Genomic DNA, 18,816 nt, shown 5'->3' with positions numbered 1-18,816 from the left:
CGCGCAAAACCCCCACTGTCTTACGTTCGGGTGGATGTTTGCCCTCTCTGCACCACAGTATACATAGGAATGGTCCTGTATGCACACTAGGGCTGGGCAATGATCTATAAAACATTAGACAAAAATACCACAAACACCTAACAAAACGTCAATATTTTTTACATTCCTGCTGCCATTACATTCCCCCTCCTGTCTTGTATCTTCTTTATAATATATACGGCATTATATAAGACCTATAACACCCGGATTCCCGTCTGCTGATCCTCTTTACCACTTTGGAATCCTAGCCTCAGCCAACCACCTCTGTGGCCGCAGCTACACGAAAAGAATGAGGCACGAAAAGGGAACTATTCTGACGCAGTAAAGGTCCTGCAAATACTCCTGAGACTTTTTTATGAACATCCAAACAATTGAACAGACACATTCATGCCCCTTGAACTTGCCCAACAACAATCCACCTGGTTCAACTTAACTGGACATAATGCTGTGAAGAACGACAAGGAAAAGACTATTCAAAATAAGGTCCTTTCATAGGACCCGTTACGGACGTTTTTCAATACTTCACCCAATTGTAACAACCATTTAAACAATACGATCTTCCATTCTGTCCAGTCACCCATCTCCCTTCCTGAAACTTTTTTAGCGCCTGGCGAGGGGGTGAGACAGGGTCGGAGCTAAGTCCCGGCGCTAGCTCCGCTCCCCGCCCCATTGCAAATAAGGGCAGGGAAGGGGCGGGAGCTCAGTTCCTGCTCCTGGCTCTTCCATCCTCCCCCCCCTGCAGACAAGGACACCGTATATCGGCTCTGCATGAAAACCAAGCCGATATACGGTCGTCTGAATAAGCCCTAAATGATACAACACATTTTTTTTCTGTGGGACAGTACGTTTACAACGATACCAAAATTCTTATATTGTTTCTAGGTTTTTCCACTTTTCGTCAATAAAAAGCCCTTTTTTTGGAAATTATTATTTTTTTGTAAATTGCTGCATTCAAAGTCCTGTAACTTTTTTAGTTTTCCATGGACGGAGCTCTGTGAGGGCTTATTTTTTGCGAGGCGAGCGGCAGTATTTATGGGTGCCATTTAGGGGTACATACATTTTTTAAATCACTTTTATGCCTTAGTCACACGGGCTTTTTTTCGCGCGATTTGCGGATCGCATGACGGATGCGCATCCGCAAATCACGTGACCGGGGCCCAAAAATCGCCCGAAAATCTGCTCCTAGCCGCGTTTCATTAGAAACGGGCCGGAGCTGTCCAGCGCATTGCATTCAATGGAGCCGGCAATACAGCCGGCTCTATTGAAAGCAATGCGCTGTGGGCGAGCGCCGGATGAAATGTCGGGAAGGGCTTAAATATATAAGCCCTTCCCTGCAATTCATCCAGAAATGTGTAAAAAAAAAAAAATATATATATATACTCACCTTGTCCCGGCAGACGGAGTTCAGCGCGGCCAGCCTGCAGAGTCAGACCTGCCCCTGATTGGCTCAGCGCTGAGCCAATCAGAGGCAGGTCTCACTCACACCCATTCATGAATTCATGAATGGGTGTGAGTGAGACCTGCCTCTGATTGGCTCAGCGCTGAGCCAATCAGGGGCAGGTCTGACTCACACCCCCTTCACACCCAATGCAGGCCTGCCGTGCTGAACTCCGTCTGCCGGGACAAGGTGAGTGTATATATATTTTTACACATTTCTGGATGAATTGCAGGGAAGGGCTTATATATTTAAGCCCTTCCCGACAATTCATCCCGCGCACGCCGGCAGCCCATTGCTTTCAATGGAGCCGGCTGTATTGCCGGCTCCATTGAATTCAATGGGCAAACATTGTTCTTCTCTGCCACATCTGTTACAGCTGTGGCAGAGAAGAAGGATTTGTCTTCTATATGTTCTCAATGGGGTTGGCGCTGCTGCCGCCGGCCCCATTGAGCGCATATAGAGAAGAGAACAGGAATCGCAGATCGCAGATAGGTGTGATCTGCGATTTCTGTTCTCTAATTTATCGAACGAGCGCATAAAAAGTACTCGTGTCCGATACCATTGCAAAGCAATGGCTTTAAAAAATCGCCGGACGCATGCGCAAATCGCGTGAAAGAACGCCCGTCTGACAGGTCTTATTGCGTTTTTTGGGAGGCAAAATGCTAAAAATTAGCATTTTGCCTCAGTTTTTTAGCATTTTTTTAACGCTTTTTGCCGTGCAGGATAAAAAGCATGTTCAATTTATTGTACACTTTGCTACGGACGTATGATACCAAATATGTGGGATTTTCTATTTTTCTTCTTCTTTTTTTATGCTAATATGAGAAAAAGCATAAAAAAGGTTTTTTTAACTTTTTTTTGACATTTTTATTTTTGTACTTTATTTTTCTCTTTTTTTATTTTTTTTTTACACCATTTGTATCCCCCTGAGGGACTTACACAGCAGGACTACAGATCGCTACGATAAGGCATGGCAGGACTTCTCTCGTGCCATGTCTTATCGCTTATTACAGCGATCTTAGGCTATGGTAATATAGGACGCCAGAATCTGGTGTCCTGTTGCCATAGCAATCAGCCGGGCTCTCGCGATTATTACTTAGATTGCGTCAGGAAAGGGGTTAACAGCGGGTGGGCGCATCTCAGATGCCCCCTGTTGTCGCAGCGGGAGGCCGGCTATCAGTGACAGCTGGCTCCCGCTGCGGGATAGCGCAAGATCTGCTATGATCTTGCGCTATCCCTATGACGTAAGGGTACGTCATTTTGCGGGAAGTACCCCACTCCCATGACGTGCCCTTACGTCATGGGGAGGGAAGGGGTTAAGGACAGAAATGTCCAAGAAGGTTGGTAAATATTGCAAAATGAGATTCCCAAAGCACAATCGTTAACAATTAGAGATGAGCGAACGTACTCGGTAAGGCCGATTTCGCAATCGAGCACCGCGATTTTCGAGTACTTCACTACTCGGGTGAAAAGTACTCGGGGTCGCCGGTGGGCGTGGTGTGGTGGAGCGGGGGTAGCAGCGGGGGAACAGGGGGGAGCCCACTCTCTCTCCCTCTCCCCCCACTCCCGTCTGCAACCCCCCGCTCACCCATAGCGCCCCCGAATACTTTTCACCCGTTCGCTCATCTCTATTAACAATCCCTAAAAGAAGGAAGAAGGATAGATTAAAAGAGACTAGGATGGATGAACACAGAACTTGCACAATGTTAAAAAGGAAGAAAAATATATTTTTCAAATGGAATGAGGGGGGAATATATAAAGAAGAATATAATGCGGTCTGCAGAAACTGTAGGGCAAGTGTCAGAAAAGCTAAAGCTAATAATGAATTGAGACTTGCAAGAGAGGCCAAAAGCAATATAAAAAAGATTTGGATGGGTATGTCAAAAGCAAACGAAAAGTCAAATATTCTATTGGATACTTACAAGATGAAAATGGTGAATTAGTTAAAAATGATGTTGAGAAGGCTGAACTTTTAAATTCCTATTTTGTATCCGTTTTCTCTCAGATAGTAGATGGAACATCAACTGATCTTCCCTGTACTATTGGGGGAATAAAAGAATGTAGACTTAAATGCTAACTTAAACGAATTCAAGTCTGAAGGTCCAGATGAATTTCATCCTAGGATACTAAAGGAAGCAGCGGAGGTAATTGCTGAACCACTCGCCATAATCTTTGAAAATTTTTGGAGAACAGGAGAAGTCCCAGAAGATTGGAAAACGGCAAATGTTGTCCCTATCTTTAAAAAAGTGATAAAGGTGGATCCAGGAAACTACAGGCCTGTTAGTCTGACTTCTATACTGGGAAAGATCTTTGAACAAATTATTAAACAGCATGTATGCAAGTACTTGGATAAAAATGGAGTAATTAACCAGAGCCAGCATAGCTTTGTAACAAACAGTCATGCCAGATGAATCTAATTTCCTTTTATGACAGAACCACCCAATGGGTTGATCAGGCACATGCGGTGGATATAGTAGATCTTGACTTCAGTAAAGCATATGACAAAGTATCTCTTACCATACTTACTGAAAAAATGACCAAATATGGGATTGACAAGGCAACGGTCAGGTGGATTCACAACTGGTTGAGTGATTGTACTCAAAGAGTGGTCATAAATGACTGCACATCCAATGGAAGAATGTATCATGTGGGATACCACAAGGCTCTGTCCTAGGCCCAGTATTGTTTAACATTTTTATAAATGATCTGGAGGAGGGAATTGATGGAAAACTGATCAAATTTGCCGATGACACAAAGCTAGGAGGGATAGCTAACACTAGGAAAGAGAGAGAGAGAGTATTCAAACAGATCTAGAAAAGCTTGAACAGTGGGCGGCAACTAACAAAATAGTTGTCAGGACAGTGTCCGGGATATGGGGGTCCCTGAGATATCCCGCAACCCCTGTCCCTGCCTACTTGCCCCCCTGGGCTAACCCCCAGGGCGACAACTGGGCGGCGGTCCCTACCCTCACTAGGGAAGCGGGACACGGGAAGGCAAACAGACACTGAAGACAAACAACGGTAGAATGGTCAGACAATCCGGGTCGGCAACAGGAGGGTACGCAGTACAGGGGGGTCAGGCAAAAACGTAGTCAAGGTCCAAAAGCAGAGGTCAGGAAAGCCGGGGTCACAAACAGGAGTCAAAAGAATACGCGGGTGCAGCTGGAAGACCAAACTAACACTGGCAAGGCCTGAGAGGAAAACACACCTATTTAAATGCTGTCAGCGCTCCCGCCCCAGAAGCTGATTGGGGCGGGGAGCCTGACAGCAGCAGGGCTAATCAGGGCGGTGCTGGGGGCACGCCCCCAGTCTCACTGCACAGACAGTTACCAGGGAAGCCAGCCTGGTAGTCAAGCGACTAGAAGCACCAGCTGCCTCCCTAGCAACCCGGCGGCGACCAGTCTTACAGCGGCCCGGGGAGATCACAAGAACCGGGGTACCTCTGCGCCGTGCTCCTGTACCCCGGGTGGCCGGACCGGTGGTGCGGGCACGGCGGCCCCGAGAGTTGCCGGTTCTGACAGTACCCCCCCTTCTACGGGGGGACACCGGACCCCCATGGCCAGGTGCGGGCTTAAGCGGGAAAGCCCTGTGGAATGCCTGGACTAGGCGTGGCGCATGAACGTCCCTGGCAGGGACCCACGTCCTATCCTCAGGGCCAAATCCTCTCCAGTGGACCAGGTACTGCAGCATACCTCTAACCCGTCGGGCATCCACCAGCCTTTCTACTTCATACTCCAGTTCCCCCTGTACCAGAGAAGGAGGAGGCGGGTTCTGGGTGGGTAGAACTGGAGTCACATACTTCTTAAGTAAGCTTTTGTGAAAAACCTTGTGGACCTTCCAGGGGTCAGGAAGTGCCAACTTATATGACACCGGGTTGATGACCTGAGAAACAGTAAATGGGCCAATGAACCGAGGAGCAAGTTTCAGGGAGGGAACCTTGAGTCTCAGATTCTTGGAAGACAACAAAACTTGCTCCCCGACTACAAAAGGTGCAGAGATGGTACATCTTTTATTTGCGTATTTACGCAGTTTCTCTTGGGAACCCTGAAGGTTCTTACGAACCTGGGCCCATACTGTGCACAGTTCCTCAGAGGATATGTCGGCGGCCGGATTGTTCGAGACCACAGGAGTGGAAAGCGAGAACCGGGGATGAAACCCATAGTTACAAAAAAAAGGTGACAATTGGGTCGACGAGTTAACATGGTTGTTGATAGCAAATTCGGCGAGAGGTAAGTAGTTGGCCCACTGATACTGGTTATCAGAGACAAACAGTCGCAGATACTGGATAAGTTCTTGGTTCATTCGTTCCGTTTGTCCGTTACTCTCGGGATGGAAAGCGGAGGAGAAGGACAAATTTACGTTTAGATTTTTACAGAAGGCTCGCCAGAAGCGAGCGACGAACTGAACCCCTCTATCTGACACAATGTCCTCGGGGATCCCATGTAACCGAACAATCTCCTTGATGAACATTTCAGACAGAAGTTTGGCGTTAGGCAACTTGCAAAGCGGAACAAAATGTGACATTTTAGAGAAACGGTCTACTATTACCCAGATGACCGTATTCCCCAGCGAGGATGGCAGATCAGTAATAAAATCCATGGACAAATGGGACCATGGCCTGGACGGAATGGGCAAGGGAAGAAGAGGACCCTCAGGACGTCTCCTGAGATTCTTCCCCCTTGCGCAAACCGGGCACGCGGACACAAATACCCGTACCTCCTTGGCCATGTGTGGCCACCAATAGAGTCTGGATACTAACTCCAGCGTACCCCTGATGCCGGGGTGTCCAGCTAGGACAGAAGCGTGTGTCTCCTCTAACACTTTCAATCTCAGTGACAATGGGACAAATAATTTGCCTTCCGGAAGGGCTTCAGGAGCAGATTGTTGAGCGGCGTGAATGAGAGGTGAAAGGTCGGAGGAGACAGCAGCGAGGACCACCCCAGGGGAGAGAATGCTCTCAGGCTCCGGCTCGGCAGGTTCCGGAGAACCAAAGCTCCTAGACAGGGCATCAGCCTTGACATTCTTAGAACCGGGTCTATAGGTAACAACAAAATTGAACCGAGAGAAGAACAAGGCCCAGCGGGCTTGCCGAGCATTTAACCTCTTAGCGGAATCTAGATAGGTGAGGTTTTTATGGTCTGTGAGTACCGTGATCTGGTGATGGGCACCTTCCAAAAAATGTCTCCACTCTTCGAAAGCCCACTTAATCGCCAGCAATTCCCGGTTGCCTATATCATAGTTCCGTTCGGTGGAAGAAAACTTCCTAGAAAAATAGGCACATGGTCTGAGGTTGGTGAGAGTGGAGGGACCTTGGGACAGTACCGCTCCCACACCAAACTCAGAGGCATCTACTTCCACCAAAAAAGGGCTGGACAGATCTGGTTGTACTAGGACAGGTGCAGAAGAGAACGCCGCCTTTAGGGTATCGAAGGCCCTCAGAGCCTCAGAAGACCAGGTCCTCACATCAGCCCCCTTTCTGGTGAGGTCCGTTAGAGGTTTAGCCACCACGGAGAAGTCTTTGATGAATTTGCGATAGTAGTTGGCGAAGCCGAGGAAGCGTTGAAGGGCTTTCAACGACCCTGGCTGGGCCCACTCCGTGATGGCTTTCACCTTTTCAGGATCCATCTGGAAGTCGCATGGCGTGATGATATACCCCAAAAATGATATCTTTTGTACCCCGAACACACATTTCTCGAGTTTAGCAAACAGCTTGTTATGTCTGAGTCGAGCTAGTACAGTCTGAACGTGAGTATGGTGACTTGGCAAGTCGGAGGAAAAAATCAAAATGTCGTCTAGATATACAACCACGAACACCCCCATGATATCCTGAAACACTGAGTTCATGTACCCCTGAAAAATGGCGGGGGCGTTACACAATCCAAAAGGCATAACTAGGTATTCAAAATGCCCGAGGGGCGTATTGAAGGCGGTTTTCCACTCATCCCCCTCCCGAATGCGGATGAGGTTGTATGCTCCCCTGAGATCAAGTTTAGAAAACCATCGGGCACCAGCGACCTGGTTGAGGAGGTCAGGAATGAGTGGAAGGGCATACTGGTTTCGTACTGTGATTTTGTTTAGCTCTCTATAGTCAATACAGGGCCGGAGGCCCCCATCCTTCTTCTCAACGAAGAAAAACCCGGCACCCACCGGGGATTCTGAGGGCCGGATGTGCCCCTTGGCCAGGCTGTCCTGGATATAGTCCCTCATGGATTCTCTCTCAGGAACCGTAACGTTATAAATGCGGCCCTTAGGAAGTTTGGCCCCAGGAATCAAGTCTATTTTACAGTCCCATTCCCTATGAGGGGGCAGAGCTTCAGATAATTGTTTGGAGAACACGTCAGAAAACTCGGAGAGGTAATCTGGTAGGGGGGTCCCCTCGCAGGTGGAGATTCCCACCTTCACCGCACAAAGGTGGTTGGCACAGCGGGGACCCCACTTTACCAGTTCCAACGTGTCCCAATTTACTACCGGGTTGTGCTCCCGGAGCCAGGGGAGGCCTAGGACGACGTCCACAGACAAATCTCTCATCACTAGAAAGGTGCAGGTTTCCACGTGTAAGGCTCCTATCGTAAACCTTACTTCAGGGGTAACCAGATGAACCACCCCTGCTTGCAAGGGGGTGGAGTCCACTCCTGAAACCAGAATCGGGGTCTCTAAACGTAAAAAAACCCCGGACAGTTGAGCAACGAAATTAAAGTTAACGAAATTCGCCGCAGCCCCAGAATCAACAAAGGCTTGCCCAGTACGGTGGAAAGCATGAAATTCTAGGGTGCAAGGCAATAACATTTTGGATAACACAGGGAGTACCTTGGCTCCTAGACAGTCCTCCGGACAACTGCCTAGGAGCGGACGTTTTCCCTGCCATGGCTTCTTGGCGCAGGTTGCAATGCGGTGACCCGGCTCCCCACAGTAGAAGCAGAGGTTCTTCTTCAGGCGATTTTCCCGTCGTTGCTTGGGGTTCATGGCTCCCAGCTCCATGGCCTCGGTGGTGGGAGGTGGAAAAGTCGGGTCAGTAGAAGAAGTGGGCGTGGGGAGTGGAGTGGTCCGAGCGGCGTGTCTGGCCCTCAAACGTCGGTCAGCCCGAATAGCCAGCGACATGGCTTGCTCCAGGGTTCTTGGCTCCGGGTGGGCCACGAGTAGGTCCTTAAGACCCTCAGACAGACCGGTCAAAAATAGGTCTTTTAGGGCGGCATCATTCCACCCGGATTCTGTACAGTGCTGGCGGAATTGGGAACAGTAGTCCTCCGCCATCTTGCAACCCTGGCGCAGGGCCAGAAGCTTGGAGACTGCGTAGCCGGCACGGTCGGGTTCGTCATAAATTTGACCCAAGGCGGAAAAAAAGGCGTCAAGGGATAGTCGGGCGGGAGAGCCAGCAGGTAATGAGAAAGCCCAATTTTGGGGCTCTCCCCTCAGGCGGGTAATTACAATTCCCACTTTCTGGTATTCAGTACCAGAGGAGTGGGGGCGGAGATCAAAGTAGAGCTTGCAGCTCTCTCTAAATGCGAAAAACTGACTTCTCTCTCCGGAGAAACAATCCGGAAGCGTGGCTCGAGGTTCTGTCATTGTTCCTGGAGCGGAAGGGGGCTGCATGGGACCTGCAGCTGCCGCTTGTTCCTGTCGCTGCAAGCGGGCTGTTAGGTCCTGGGCAAGGTTCGTAAGGAACTGGACCTGGTTCGCTAAAGCTGCCATGGCCTCCATCGAGGGGTTCAGAGTTGCCGGGCGGATGCAAGGGTCTGACCTTCGTTCGGCCAGTGTTACTGTCAGGACAGTGTCCGGGATATGGGGGTCCCTGAGATATCCCGCAACCCCTGTCCCTGCCTACTTGCCCCCCTGGGCTAACCCCCAGGGCGACAACTGGGCGGCGGTCCCTACCCTCACTAGGGAAGCGGGACACGGGAAGGCAAACAGACACTGAAGACAAACAACGGTAGAATGGTCAGACAATCCGGGTCGGCAACAGGAGGGTACGCAGTACAGGGGGGTCAGGCAAAAACGTAGTCAAGGTCCAAAAGCAGAGGTCAGGAAAGCCGGGGTCACAAACAGGAGTCAAAAGAATACGCGGGTGCAGCTGGAAGACCAAACTAACACTGGCAAGGCCTGAGAGGAAAACACACCTATTTAAATGCTGTCAGCGCTCCCGCCCCAGAAGCTGATTGGGGCGGGGAGCCTGACAGCAGCAGGGCTAATCAGGGCGGTGCTGGGGGCACGCCCCCAGTCTCACTGCACAGACAGTTACCAGGGAAGCCAGCCTGGTAGTCAAGCGACTAGAAGCACCAGCTGCCTCCCTAGCAACCCGGCGGCGACCAGTCTTACAGCGGCCCGGGGAGATCACAAGAACCGGGGTACCTCTGCGCCGTGCTCCTGTACCCCGGGTGGCCGGACCGGTGGTGCGGGCACGGCGGCCCCGAGAGTTGCCGGTTCTGACAATAGTATTCAACAAGGAGAAATGCAAAGTCTTACATCTGGGCAAGAAAAATGAAAAAAAGCACATACAGAATGGGAGGAATTCGGCTAAGCAGCAGCACATGGGAAAAAGACTTAAGTATACTAATAGATCACAGACTGAACATGAGTCAACAATATGATGCAGCAGCCAAAAAGGCAAACACAATTCTGAAATGTTTTAAGAGAGGCATTTAGTCTAGATCACATGAAGTAATTATCCCCCACTACTCTTCCTTAGTCTGACCTCATCTGGAATATAGTGTCCAGTTTTGAGCACCCCACTTTAAAAAAGACTGACAAGCTGGATGAAAGTTTATAGACGAGTTACCAAGATGATGAGTGGTCTGCAAATCATGTACTATGAGAAACGGTTAAAGGATCTGGGAATGTTTAGCTTGGAAAAAAGAAGGCTGAGAGGAGACTTAATAGCTGTCTACAAATATCTGAAGGGCTGTCACAGTGCGAAGGGATCAGCCCTATTCTCATTTGCACGAGGAAAGACCAGAAGCAATGGGATGAAACTGAAAGGGAGGAGACACAGATTAGATATTAGAAAGGCGTGCGCTTGCAAAGATAAGACATGCATGCACCATAGGGAATACACGCATTGTCAGAAATGGAGCTGCGGCTACTGCTGGCGGCTCTATTGAAGACAATAATATGCCGGCACCCCGTGATTGTTTTCAGGGAAGAGCTTTAAATCTAAGCTCTTCCCTGAAAAACAGAATCTTTAGTGTAAAAATAAAATAAAAATATACTTACCTGTCTGCCGCTGCCGTGTCCCCCGCAGGGATGAAGAACACATCTCCCGCATGCGGAAGATGTTTTCTTCATCCCCGCGGGCAAAAAGAATTCCCTGCTGCACGTGTCACATCTGCGACACGTGGCAAAGGAATTCTTCATCCCTGCGGGAAATAAAGAATTCTCTACCACAGCTGTCACAGATGACAGCTGCGGTAGGGGATCCAGCTGCTGGCATCCTGTAATTGTTTTTCAGGGAAGAGCTTTAAATATAAGCCCTTTCCTGGAAAAAAAAAAGGCAAAGTAGTGTTAAAAATTGAAAAAAAAAAAAGAAGCATACCTTCCTTCAGCTGCCGGGGCTCAGACGCGCCCTCTCTGCCCTGTCCCCGACTCTTCAATGCAGTTCTTTGTACAGGCGAGGATTTAAAATCCCTGCCTGCTGAATGAGCTACTTCTAATTGGCTGAGATGCTCAGACAATCATAGACAGCTGCTTTTGATTGGCTGAGCACCTTAGTCAATCACAGGCAGCTCTCGCTGAATAAATGACAGGCGAGAGCTGCCTATGATTGGCTGTCACAGGATGTCTTGCAGAATTATTGTTGCGGATTTCAAAAAAGGAGGAGATGTAATGCTTCAACTAAAGTCTACAGAAAAAAAAATGCTAGAAATTCTGCAAAATGTTCAGCAGAACATATTCCGCAGTTAAAAACACAGCAAAATCCACATCTGCACTGAATCCTGCAGACAATTCTGTCCCATGTGAAGATCCTATCTCAGACAACCCCTTTAACCCCTAATGACGCGGCCCCTTTTTCTTTTTCCATTTTCGTTTTTTCCTCCCTCCTTCAAAAAAAATCGTAACTCCTTTATTTATCCATCGGTGTCGCTGTATGGGGGCTTGTTTTTTGCGGGACAAGTTGTATTTTTCAATGGTGCTATTTAAAGTACCATAAAATGTACAAAAAAACATTTAAAAAAATGTAAGTGGAGTAAAATGAAAAAAAAACACGACATTTCGCCATCTTTTAGTGCGTCTTGTTTCTACGGCGCACAAACAGCAACAAAAGCAACATGATAACTGTATTCTACGGGTTGGTACGATTGCTATGATACCAAACTTGTATAGGTTTTTTTTTACTGTACTACTCTTTTTTTTTTCAAAGACATTTAATTTTTTACAATTATTTTCTGTGGTCATTTTGTAAAAGTAATACATTTTTTATTTTTCTGTCGACGTAGTTGAGCGAGGGCTCATTTTTTGTGGGAGGTCCTGTAGTTTTTGATAGTACCAATTTGGAATACATACCACTTTTTGATCGCTTTTTATTGCGTTTTTGTCTGGGAGACAGGGTAACTAAAAAAGTGCATATCTGGCGTTCTTTATTTTTTTTTCAGACGACGTTCACCGTGCAGGAAAAATAATGTGCTACTTTGATAGATGGGACTTTTACGGATGCGGCGATACCAAATACATATTTTTATTTTATTATTTATATTTTTTAATACTAGATATCGCAAAAGGGGGGTGATTTAAACTTTTATAACTTTTTTTTTCACAATTAAAAAAACTTTATTGATTTTTTTAAACTTTACTTTAAAGTCCCCCTGGGGGACTTTAACATGCGATGCTTTGATCGCTCCTGCAGTATGACGTAAAGCTATAGCATTATGTCATACTGCCATTTAACAGGCAGTCTATCAAGCCACCCCACAGGGATGGCTTGATAGGCAGTCTAGTAAGGCAGCCCTGGGGCCTTTCAGAAGGCCCCCGGCTGCCATGACACCTGCACGGCTCCCCCGATCTCACCGCGGGGGGGCCGTGCGGGACCCCCGAACATCGTTCAGGGAATTTAAATGCCGCTGTCGGAATTGACAGCGGCATTTAAATGGGTATTAGCTGCGATCGGCCGAACGGCCGATAGCGGCTATTGTCCACGGGTGTCCGCTGTTATAAACAACTGATGCCCGCGCTGTATGAAGAGAAGTTGCCCCGCAACCTCTCTTCATACATACGCTGCCGCTCTATGACGTACCAATACGTCATGGAGCGGGAAGGGGTTAATATTTATTCATTCTTACTCACAAAGCACTGAAGAATGTAAAAAGTTTAGCTTTGAGTTACCTTTGCATTGACCTTTAGCAATAGGCCACCAAGTGCCTTCAACACATGCCATTTTAATGGGTGCATCCTGGGCGTATCCTGGGAGGCAAGCATAATTTGCTATCTTGCCAGGTGGGTAGGTTTCTTCTTTCCATTCACCTTCTAATCGAGCTCCTTCAATTCCCCCAGGCTTTGGACAGCGTTCTACAATGAGAGAAAATAGATATAAAATAAAGTCTTCTCTGTATGAAAAGGGCTCAGTCAGACGGGCGTTTTTATGTGCGCATGTTTTGTGCGTTTGCAATCCGCATCTATATAGAAACAATGCTTTTCAATGGCAGCGGTCACGTTTCCGAATTTTACATGCACAAAAAATTTGCACCTACAAAAGATAGAACATATCGGTGGCAATGGACACGGTCACGCATTTTTTTTTTAAATGCGCGCAGTGCAATCTTTTTTATGCGTGAATAAACGCCCGTCTGACTGATCCCTTAGGAGGCTAAGAAAAATCTAGTTCACTAGTTGATATACCTGTGCATTGTACAGCAATTTTATGATGAGCAGTCCTGGAATATACACTCTTAAGCTAGTTGCACACGGGTGGATTTGTATTGCCGAATCCGGAGCGGGTTCCGCCTCCGGATTCCGCAGCAAATACTGCTCATAGCATGCTATGACAAAATGCTTTTTCCTCTTCATGAGTGGAAAGCAATTTTCTGCTCACGACCAAAAAAAATAAATAAATAAATAAATCGCAGATTCCGCACAGATGGCTTCCATTGAAGTCAATGCCATCCAGCTCACGGCCATTCCGTGGATTTGCTAGGTGATGACGCGGGAAAAGCCGAGATTTTTTAAAAAATTATAAGAAAAAACTGTGCTGCGCATGTCCGACTACCTCAGCAGTATAAGAAATGAAAGCTGAGCTGTGATTAGTTGCTATTGGCAACAAAAATTACAGGAGAAGTAGTTGATTTTCAATTTTTAATTATGGCAGTATTCATCGCCTGGTGCTAAAGAACGCTCATATGAAATTTCACTCAAGTCGGACTGGAACTATGGATTTGTATACAGCACAAACAAAAAGGTCCAGCGTTTTATATATAAGCGTCACACATTATACTGGCTGTTCAGTACTCCTCATTACATTACTCAAAATGCATTACTCAGATCCATGACCCAGGTATACCAGAGTCGTTACCAGCTGTAGCCTTCTGACCTCATTCTTCCAATTACTACCCCACCCCCACTACATCCCAAAAAATGACTATCACTCGTTAATTTTGGGTAATTTGGCCACAGCAGCCATTTTATTACAGATAATTTACATAAATTAACCCAATTTAACCATAAACTCATTGATTTTCACCATCCACCAACATATGGGAGATCCTTAGAGCCCCAAAATCTGTCACCTCACCATTTAAAGGGAAATATCACAATTGCCTCCAGCTGCACTCCAACTGACTCAGAGATACCACTAGCCTTTACAAGGCTATACACTCCACCATGTCTGCAAAACTTTCCTGTCAGAGCCAAGAGGTGAAAGACCCAACAACAACCATCTAATAAAATGAGGGAAGGTGACTATCCATGCCCTGCCTTCTCCCCAACCAATTTTATAAGGGACTCGAAGGACCCTCCCCACCTGCCACAGTGAGCAGGGCTGGACAACCTCAAGCCTGTAATGCACCCTATGACACCAAGGCTCTCTCGATCCCCTTTTGGATCGCCAATGATCATAGGTCCATGCCCACTGCATGGACACCGCCACTCCTCAAAATAATTCCCATGTCCAGCTTCCAAATCCACATGCCTAAAGGCCAACCCCCCCATTAAGAGCTACCAAAACTGAAATCGCTGTTTATGTTTTACCTGTGCTTTATTCAACCTGTCCAGCCACCTTGCATTGCTCAACGACTTATGCGGCACAATCTACCACTATCGCATCCATATAACAAAACCATGGGGAACAATTTTGCAGCGCCTTTTCACCGATAATGCAGGCTAAGATGACGAAGAATGCAACCCGATTTGTAAATGTCTACGGGATCAAGCACAATCTTCTCTTCATCCCTTTTGGATTCCGTCCTCCTCTCCTTAAACAAATTACATTTCTTCAAAGGGAGGAGAGAGATAATCTCCACATATTCATCCCACCAATTTTTTTTTAAATGCGCTCCCAGCGGACTCTCAAAACACACATAAACCTCCCCCTCCGCTCTGTTATCTAATCGTATCGTATCTCCATCTTTTCCCATCTGTACCGCCACTGTCACACCCGACATCTGCTGATTTGTCCGCCACCGGACACCCACAAGGAATGCTACCCTTATACTTGTCAATGGGGTCGTCCAAGCCAAAATTGACAAGGGAGTACCCCCTAAACTTGACTCAGGTCCTCTCTCATATCTATTAAACACCTCTCACACACTTTCCCAAATAGACCATCAAATGCTCCCCACTACCGTGCACATTTAAGCCGAATGCTGCAGTTCTGTACCCCCGACCTAACCCGACGCCTGCGAGCGCCATACGATTCTCAAAATTGTGCAGACATAACATAGACATGTACTCACACAGGCTGTGTAGGAGCTGTGATCTCACCAGTCGCTCACTCTGTATCCTGATGAGATGTCTCCACTTTCTCTGCAAACTCATGAGGAACCTCCGACATCCTGACCGCCTGCGACGAAACTGCTGATCCCAAAGCCACCACTGATGTCCTCAGCGACTCCCTCCTCCATGCTGCAGGACAGGCCAGTTGCCGTCTGTTCCTTCTGCTGTGTTGATCTCCAGACCGACCCGCTTTAGGACACCAGGCAACCACATCTCCGCTACTTCCATCAAGGCAACAGGGGAGCTCCCTAACTGGTACAGGGCCAGGTGAGATTTCCCTTGCTATGCTACTGCTCTCTGGTTTCAGTCGAGCACAAGACCCCGCCCCTATTTTGGAGCCAGGCCTAACACACAGCACAGAGCCATTCCACCTCATAGGATTCCTTCCAGGCTGGTGTTGTAAGGGAGACTCTGCCTGGAGGGTCCTTGGAAGGGCTCCACAGACTGCAGCAGACTCTCAGTGTGAGCTAAGGGCTGGGATCTCCTCAGCCTCCTCTCTGTCAGCAGAGTTGGGTCTCTCACCCCATGAGCTATTCTCTATCTCCTGCTTCAGCTCTTCAGGACCACGGACAGCAGCAGGGAGCTACTTGAGTGCAGAAAGGACATCCATGCTGTAAGTATGAGGCTGGGTTCACACTGGACAGATTTCTAGCGGAATTCACACTGAATGGCCGCACCGAAATTCCACGAGAATTCCGCTGGAAAAGCACAGCTTCAAAACCCGCTGCATTTTGCTGCAGATTTTGGAGTGGTTTCGCCCTCGCCATTCCGCTGTGGCTTTCTCTCCCCATAGAAAGGAGCGAGGCCACTGCGGAAACAAAAAAAGAATTAACAAGCTGCTTCTTGGTTTTCCGTGCCGCATGTCCCTTTCCACAGGGCTTGGCTGCAACAGATTGGCTGCAGCGTGCGGACGAGATTTTTGCAAAATCTCGTCCACTTTGCTGGCTAATCCTAGGAGCCGCGTGTGCAATTGCCATGCAGACAATCCGCACGGAAATTCCATGGCAAATTTGTCCCTGTGTGATCCCAGCCTAAACCTCTTTCACTTCCTTGTTCTCCTGCTTTTCTCTTCTCCTCCTTCCATGACTCCAAGGATTTCCTGCACTTTTGTAACTCCTCCTATCCCCCTGCTAGCTCCCCTCTCTTGTTTACTGTTAACCCTTTCCTTCCCACTTTCCTCTTAACCCTGTCATGTGGGCCTCCACTCACAGCCCTGCAGGCCTCTGTTCCAGCCCTTCTTACTGCTGCTCTGTCATGTGCCTCACAGTGCCATTACACATCCTGCATACTGTCATAAACTCAAGTCAACATTAACACTTTACATTCTAAACTTTATGCATAACACTTTACATAATGCGTCATATAAACCATTAATCCTTAGAAGGCCGTGCTCTAACCAAAACTATGGTGCTATTGTAACAATCCCATGAGTTCATTTACCTTACCCTGGCCAGGGATTTTACTTAACATTGTCCTTAGAATCGTGATCCACTCAACCTTCTACGCTACGTCTTCAGAGACTCGCTTCCACTTCTATGTGTTGTTCGGCACTGTCGTTATGGTGTCAGGTACTGCGGGAAGGGAGAATCCCTCTCCACCACAAGGATTTTGTTGGTCTTCCATCTTTAGCCCTTCGTTCTGCCGCTGGCTCCTGTTGGTGCTTGGCAGCTCCCCCAGCATGGGGTAACTGTCCAATGTGCAGCCCCTCTGTAATGGCCGCTGCCACGATGCTCTGCTCTGCTACCTCTGCGTCCAATCTGCGGTTCTGTGCCCCAAGTTTGGAGCTGTAACTCAGCTCCTAATTAGTTATAGTGGACACCTGTAGCACCAAACTTGCTGGGGAGGCGTGAATTTCAACCCTTCGTTAACCCTATCAGTGGACCTTCACTAGTATTGGTGGGACCTGAGCCTTCTCCTTCAGCCTTTCAGAGTCTTTAATTGTATGGTGCTGTGCACCTTTTTCCTTCTCCACCCTGGCTGTGATTCTTGGCTGGCAAAGAGGGAACACACATAGCACTTCCCTGCACTCTCTCAGCAGTCCTCCCTGTCTCCCTCTCCCAGTGGCATCTCAGACTGGGAGGTGCAGGGCTACATGAAGCAGTTGCATGCTACCGTTATGTAAGGGGGAGCACTCTTCAGCACTACCTCATTACAGATGGACTCACACGCCCAAGAAACGTGGGTACAACTTGCATCTAACACCACATGTGTAGTGTACAGGAGTCGTACACTACAAAAAAAGGCTATGAACGCCTAAGTGATATAATACTGCGCATATCACTTGGGTAATGCTGATTAAATGTTAGTCTACCACACTTTAGCCTTACAACGTACAGCCTAGATGACAGGAATGAGTCAGCTAGCCAGAAGAAAGACAGCCTAGGATAGGCAGAGAGGTTCTATGCACGGGTTTGTGGATAGGAGTTAGTGTAAGAGAATAGAAGGAGTCTAGGGTGTCTGCTGGTTGCACACTGCAGACTAAGAAGGAGAGGGGCAAGTCTAGGAGAAGGAAGCTGAGGAGCAAGGAAGAAGGAGGTTGCTTTACAGAGCTCCCGAGAAAGAGGAAAGCTACTAACCAGTGCGATGGGAAGGACAGAAAGTATCAGTAACCCAAAAGTTTTAGAAGAGAAGAGGAAAAGAAATACAATTTATAGACTTCAGCGAGAATCTAGAATAACCTAAAGCACAAAGAGAATACTAAGACTTGAGAGAATAGAAGAGAATCAGCCAAGGACTAAAGTAAACTATAATGTACTACAAAAAAGTAAACTCAAAGCTCAAGAAAATAGAAGAAACTAGACAGAAAAGCAGGAAGGCAAAGCATAGAGGATAGGAAGCAATCCCATGCTTATTCACTATTAGAAGAGCTTGTTTGTTGTCTGTGCTTCATGCCTGCATATACTCTAATTGTACTGCTACTACCTCTAAGTAGAGTCGAGTAAAATTATGAATTGAACCTTAAGGAAACGTAATTTTGCATTGCACTAAGAAATGCCAAGTAATTCTCAAACTGCACTAAAGAAAGCTGAAGATTCGTGTTATTAGAAAGTAATAATATGTTCAATGTTTTCACAGTTAATTCTGCCTCCTGGAGTCCCTTCCCACCATTCACCATCTGCACCGAGGTACCACACCACAATTCAGGGGACAGAAATGTTCTATTTTATTTTTCTCATTTTTATATTATTATTTTGTCCAGCACGTGCCTTGGCCTGTATACAGACTGGCATCACGAACTTTACAATTCCCATCTTCTCCTGTGGAAACCGCACCCTAAATGCATATTTGTCAGGGAGGAGAGCAGTGGCGCTACAGTGACAAAATGCTGCTTTTCCGCTGTTCCCCCACCTGCGTCTGGTCCGCCTCACTGCACATGGACTCGTATGCGTGTTCTATCCCATGTCCACAAGCAATGCACATTGAATGTCC

General features: G+C 47.5%; 1 protein-coding gene and 1 non-coding gene across 2 annotated transcripts in view; one reads left to right on the top strand and one right to left on the bottom strand.

Annotated features, from left to right (window-relative positions):
* The window catches only part of LOC136620288 (complement factor H-related protein 2-like), a 52,098-nt gene that overhangs the window by 29,935 nt on the left and 3,347 nt on the right, over positions 1-18,816 (bottom strand). Inside the window, exon 2 of the mRNA XM_066594989.1 lies at positions 12,787-12,969. Within this exon, the coding sequence (XP_066451086.1) occupies positions 12,787-12,969 (183 nt within the window). The remainder of the gene's footprint in view (positions 1-12,786; positions 12,970-18,816) is intronic.
* Positions 1,884-1,998, top strand: LOC136622680 (small nucleolar RNA SNORA17). The gene has a single exon (XR_010791872.1). It is a non-coding gene; the product is annotated as a small nucleolar RNA SNORA17 (small nucleolar RNA).

The sequence above is a fragment of the Eleutherodactylus coqui genome, chromosome 3, assembly GCF_035609145.1.
Source record: "Eleutherodactylus coqui strain aEleCoq1 chromosome 3, aEleCoq1.hap1, whole genome shotgun sequence".
In the NCBI taxonomy this organism is placed as follows: Eukaryota; Metazoa; Chordata; class Amphibia; order Anura; family Eleutherodactylidae; genus Eleutherodactylus; species Eleutherodactylus coqui.
This window is presented reverse-complemented; position numbering and strand designations above follow the sequence as displayed.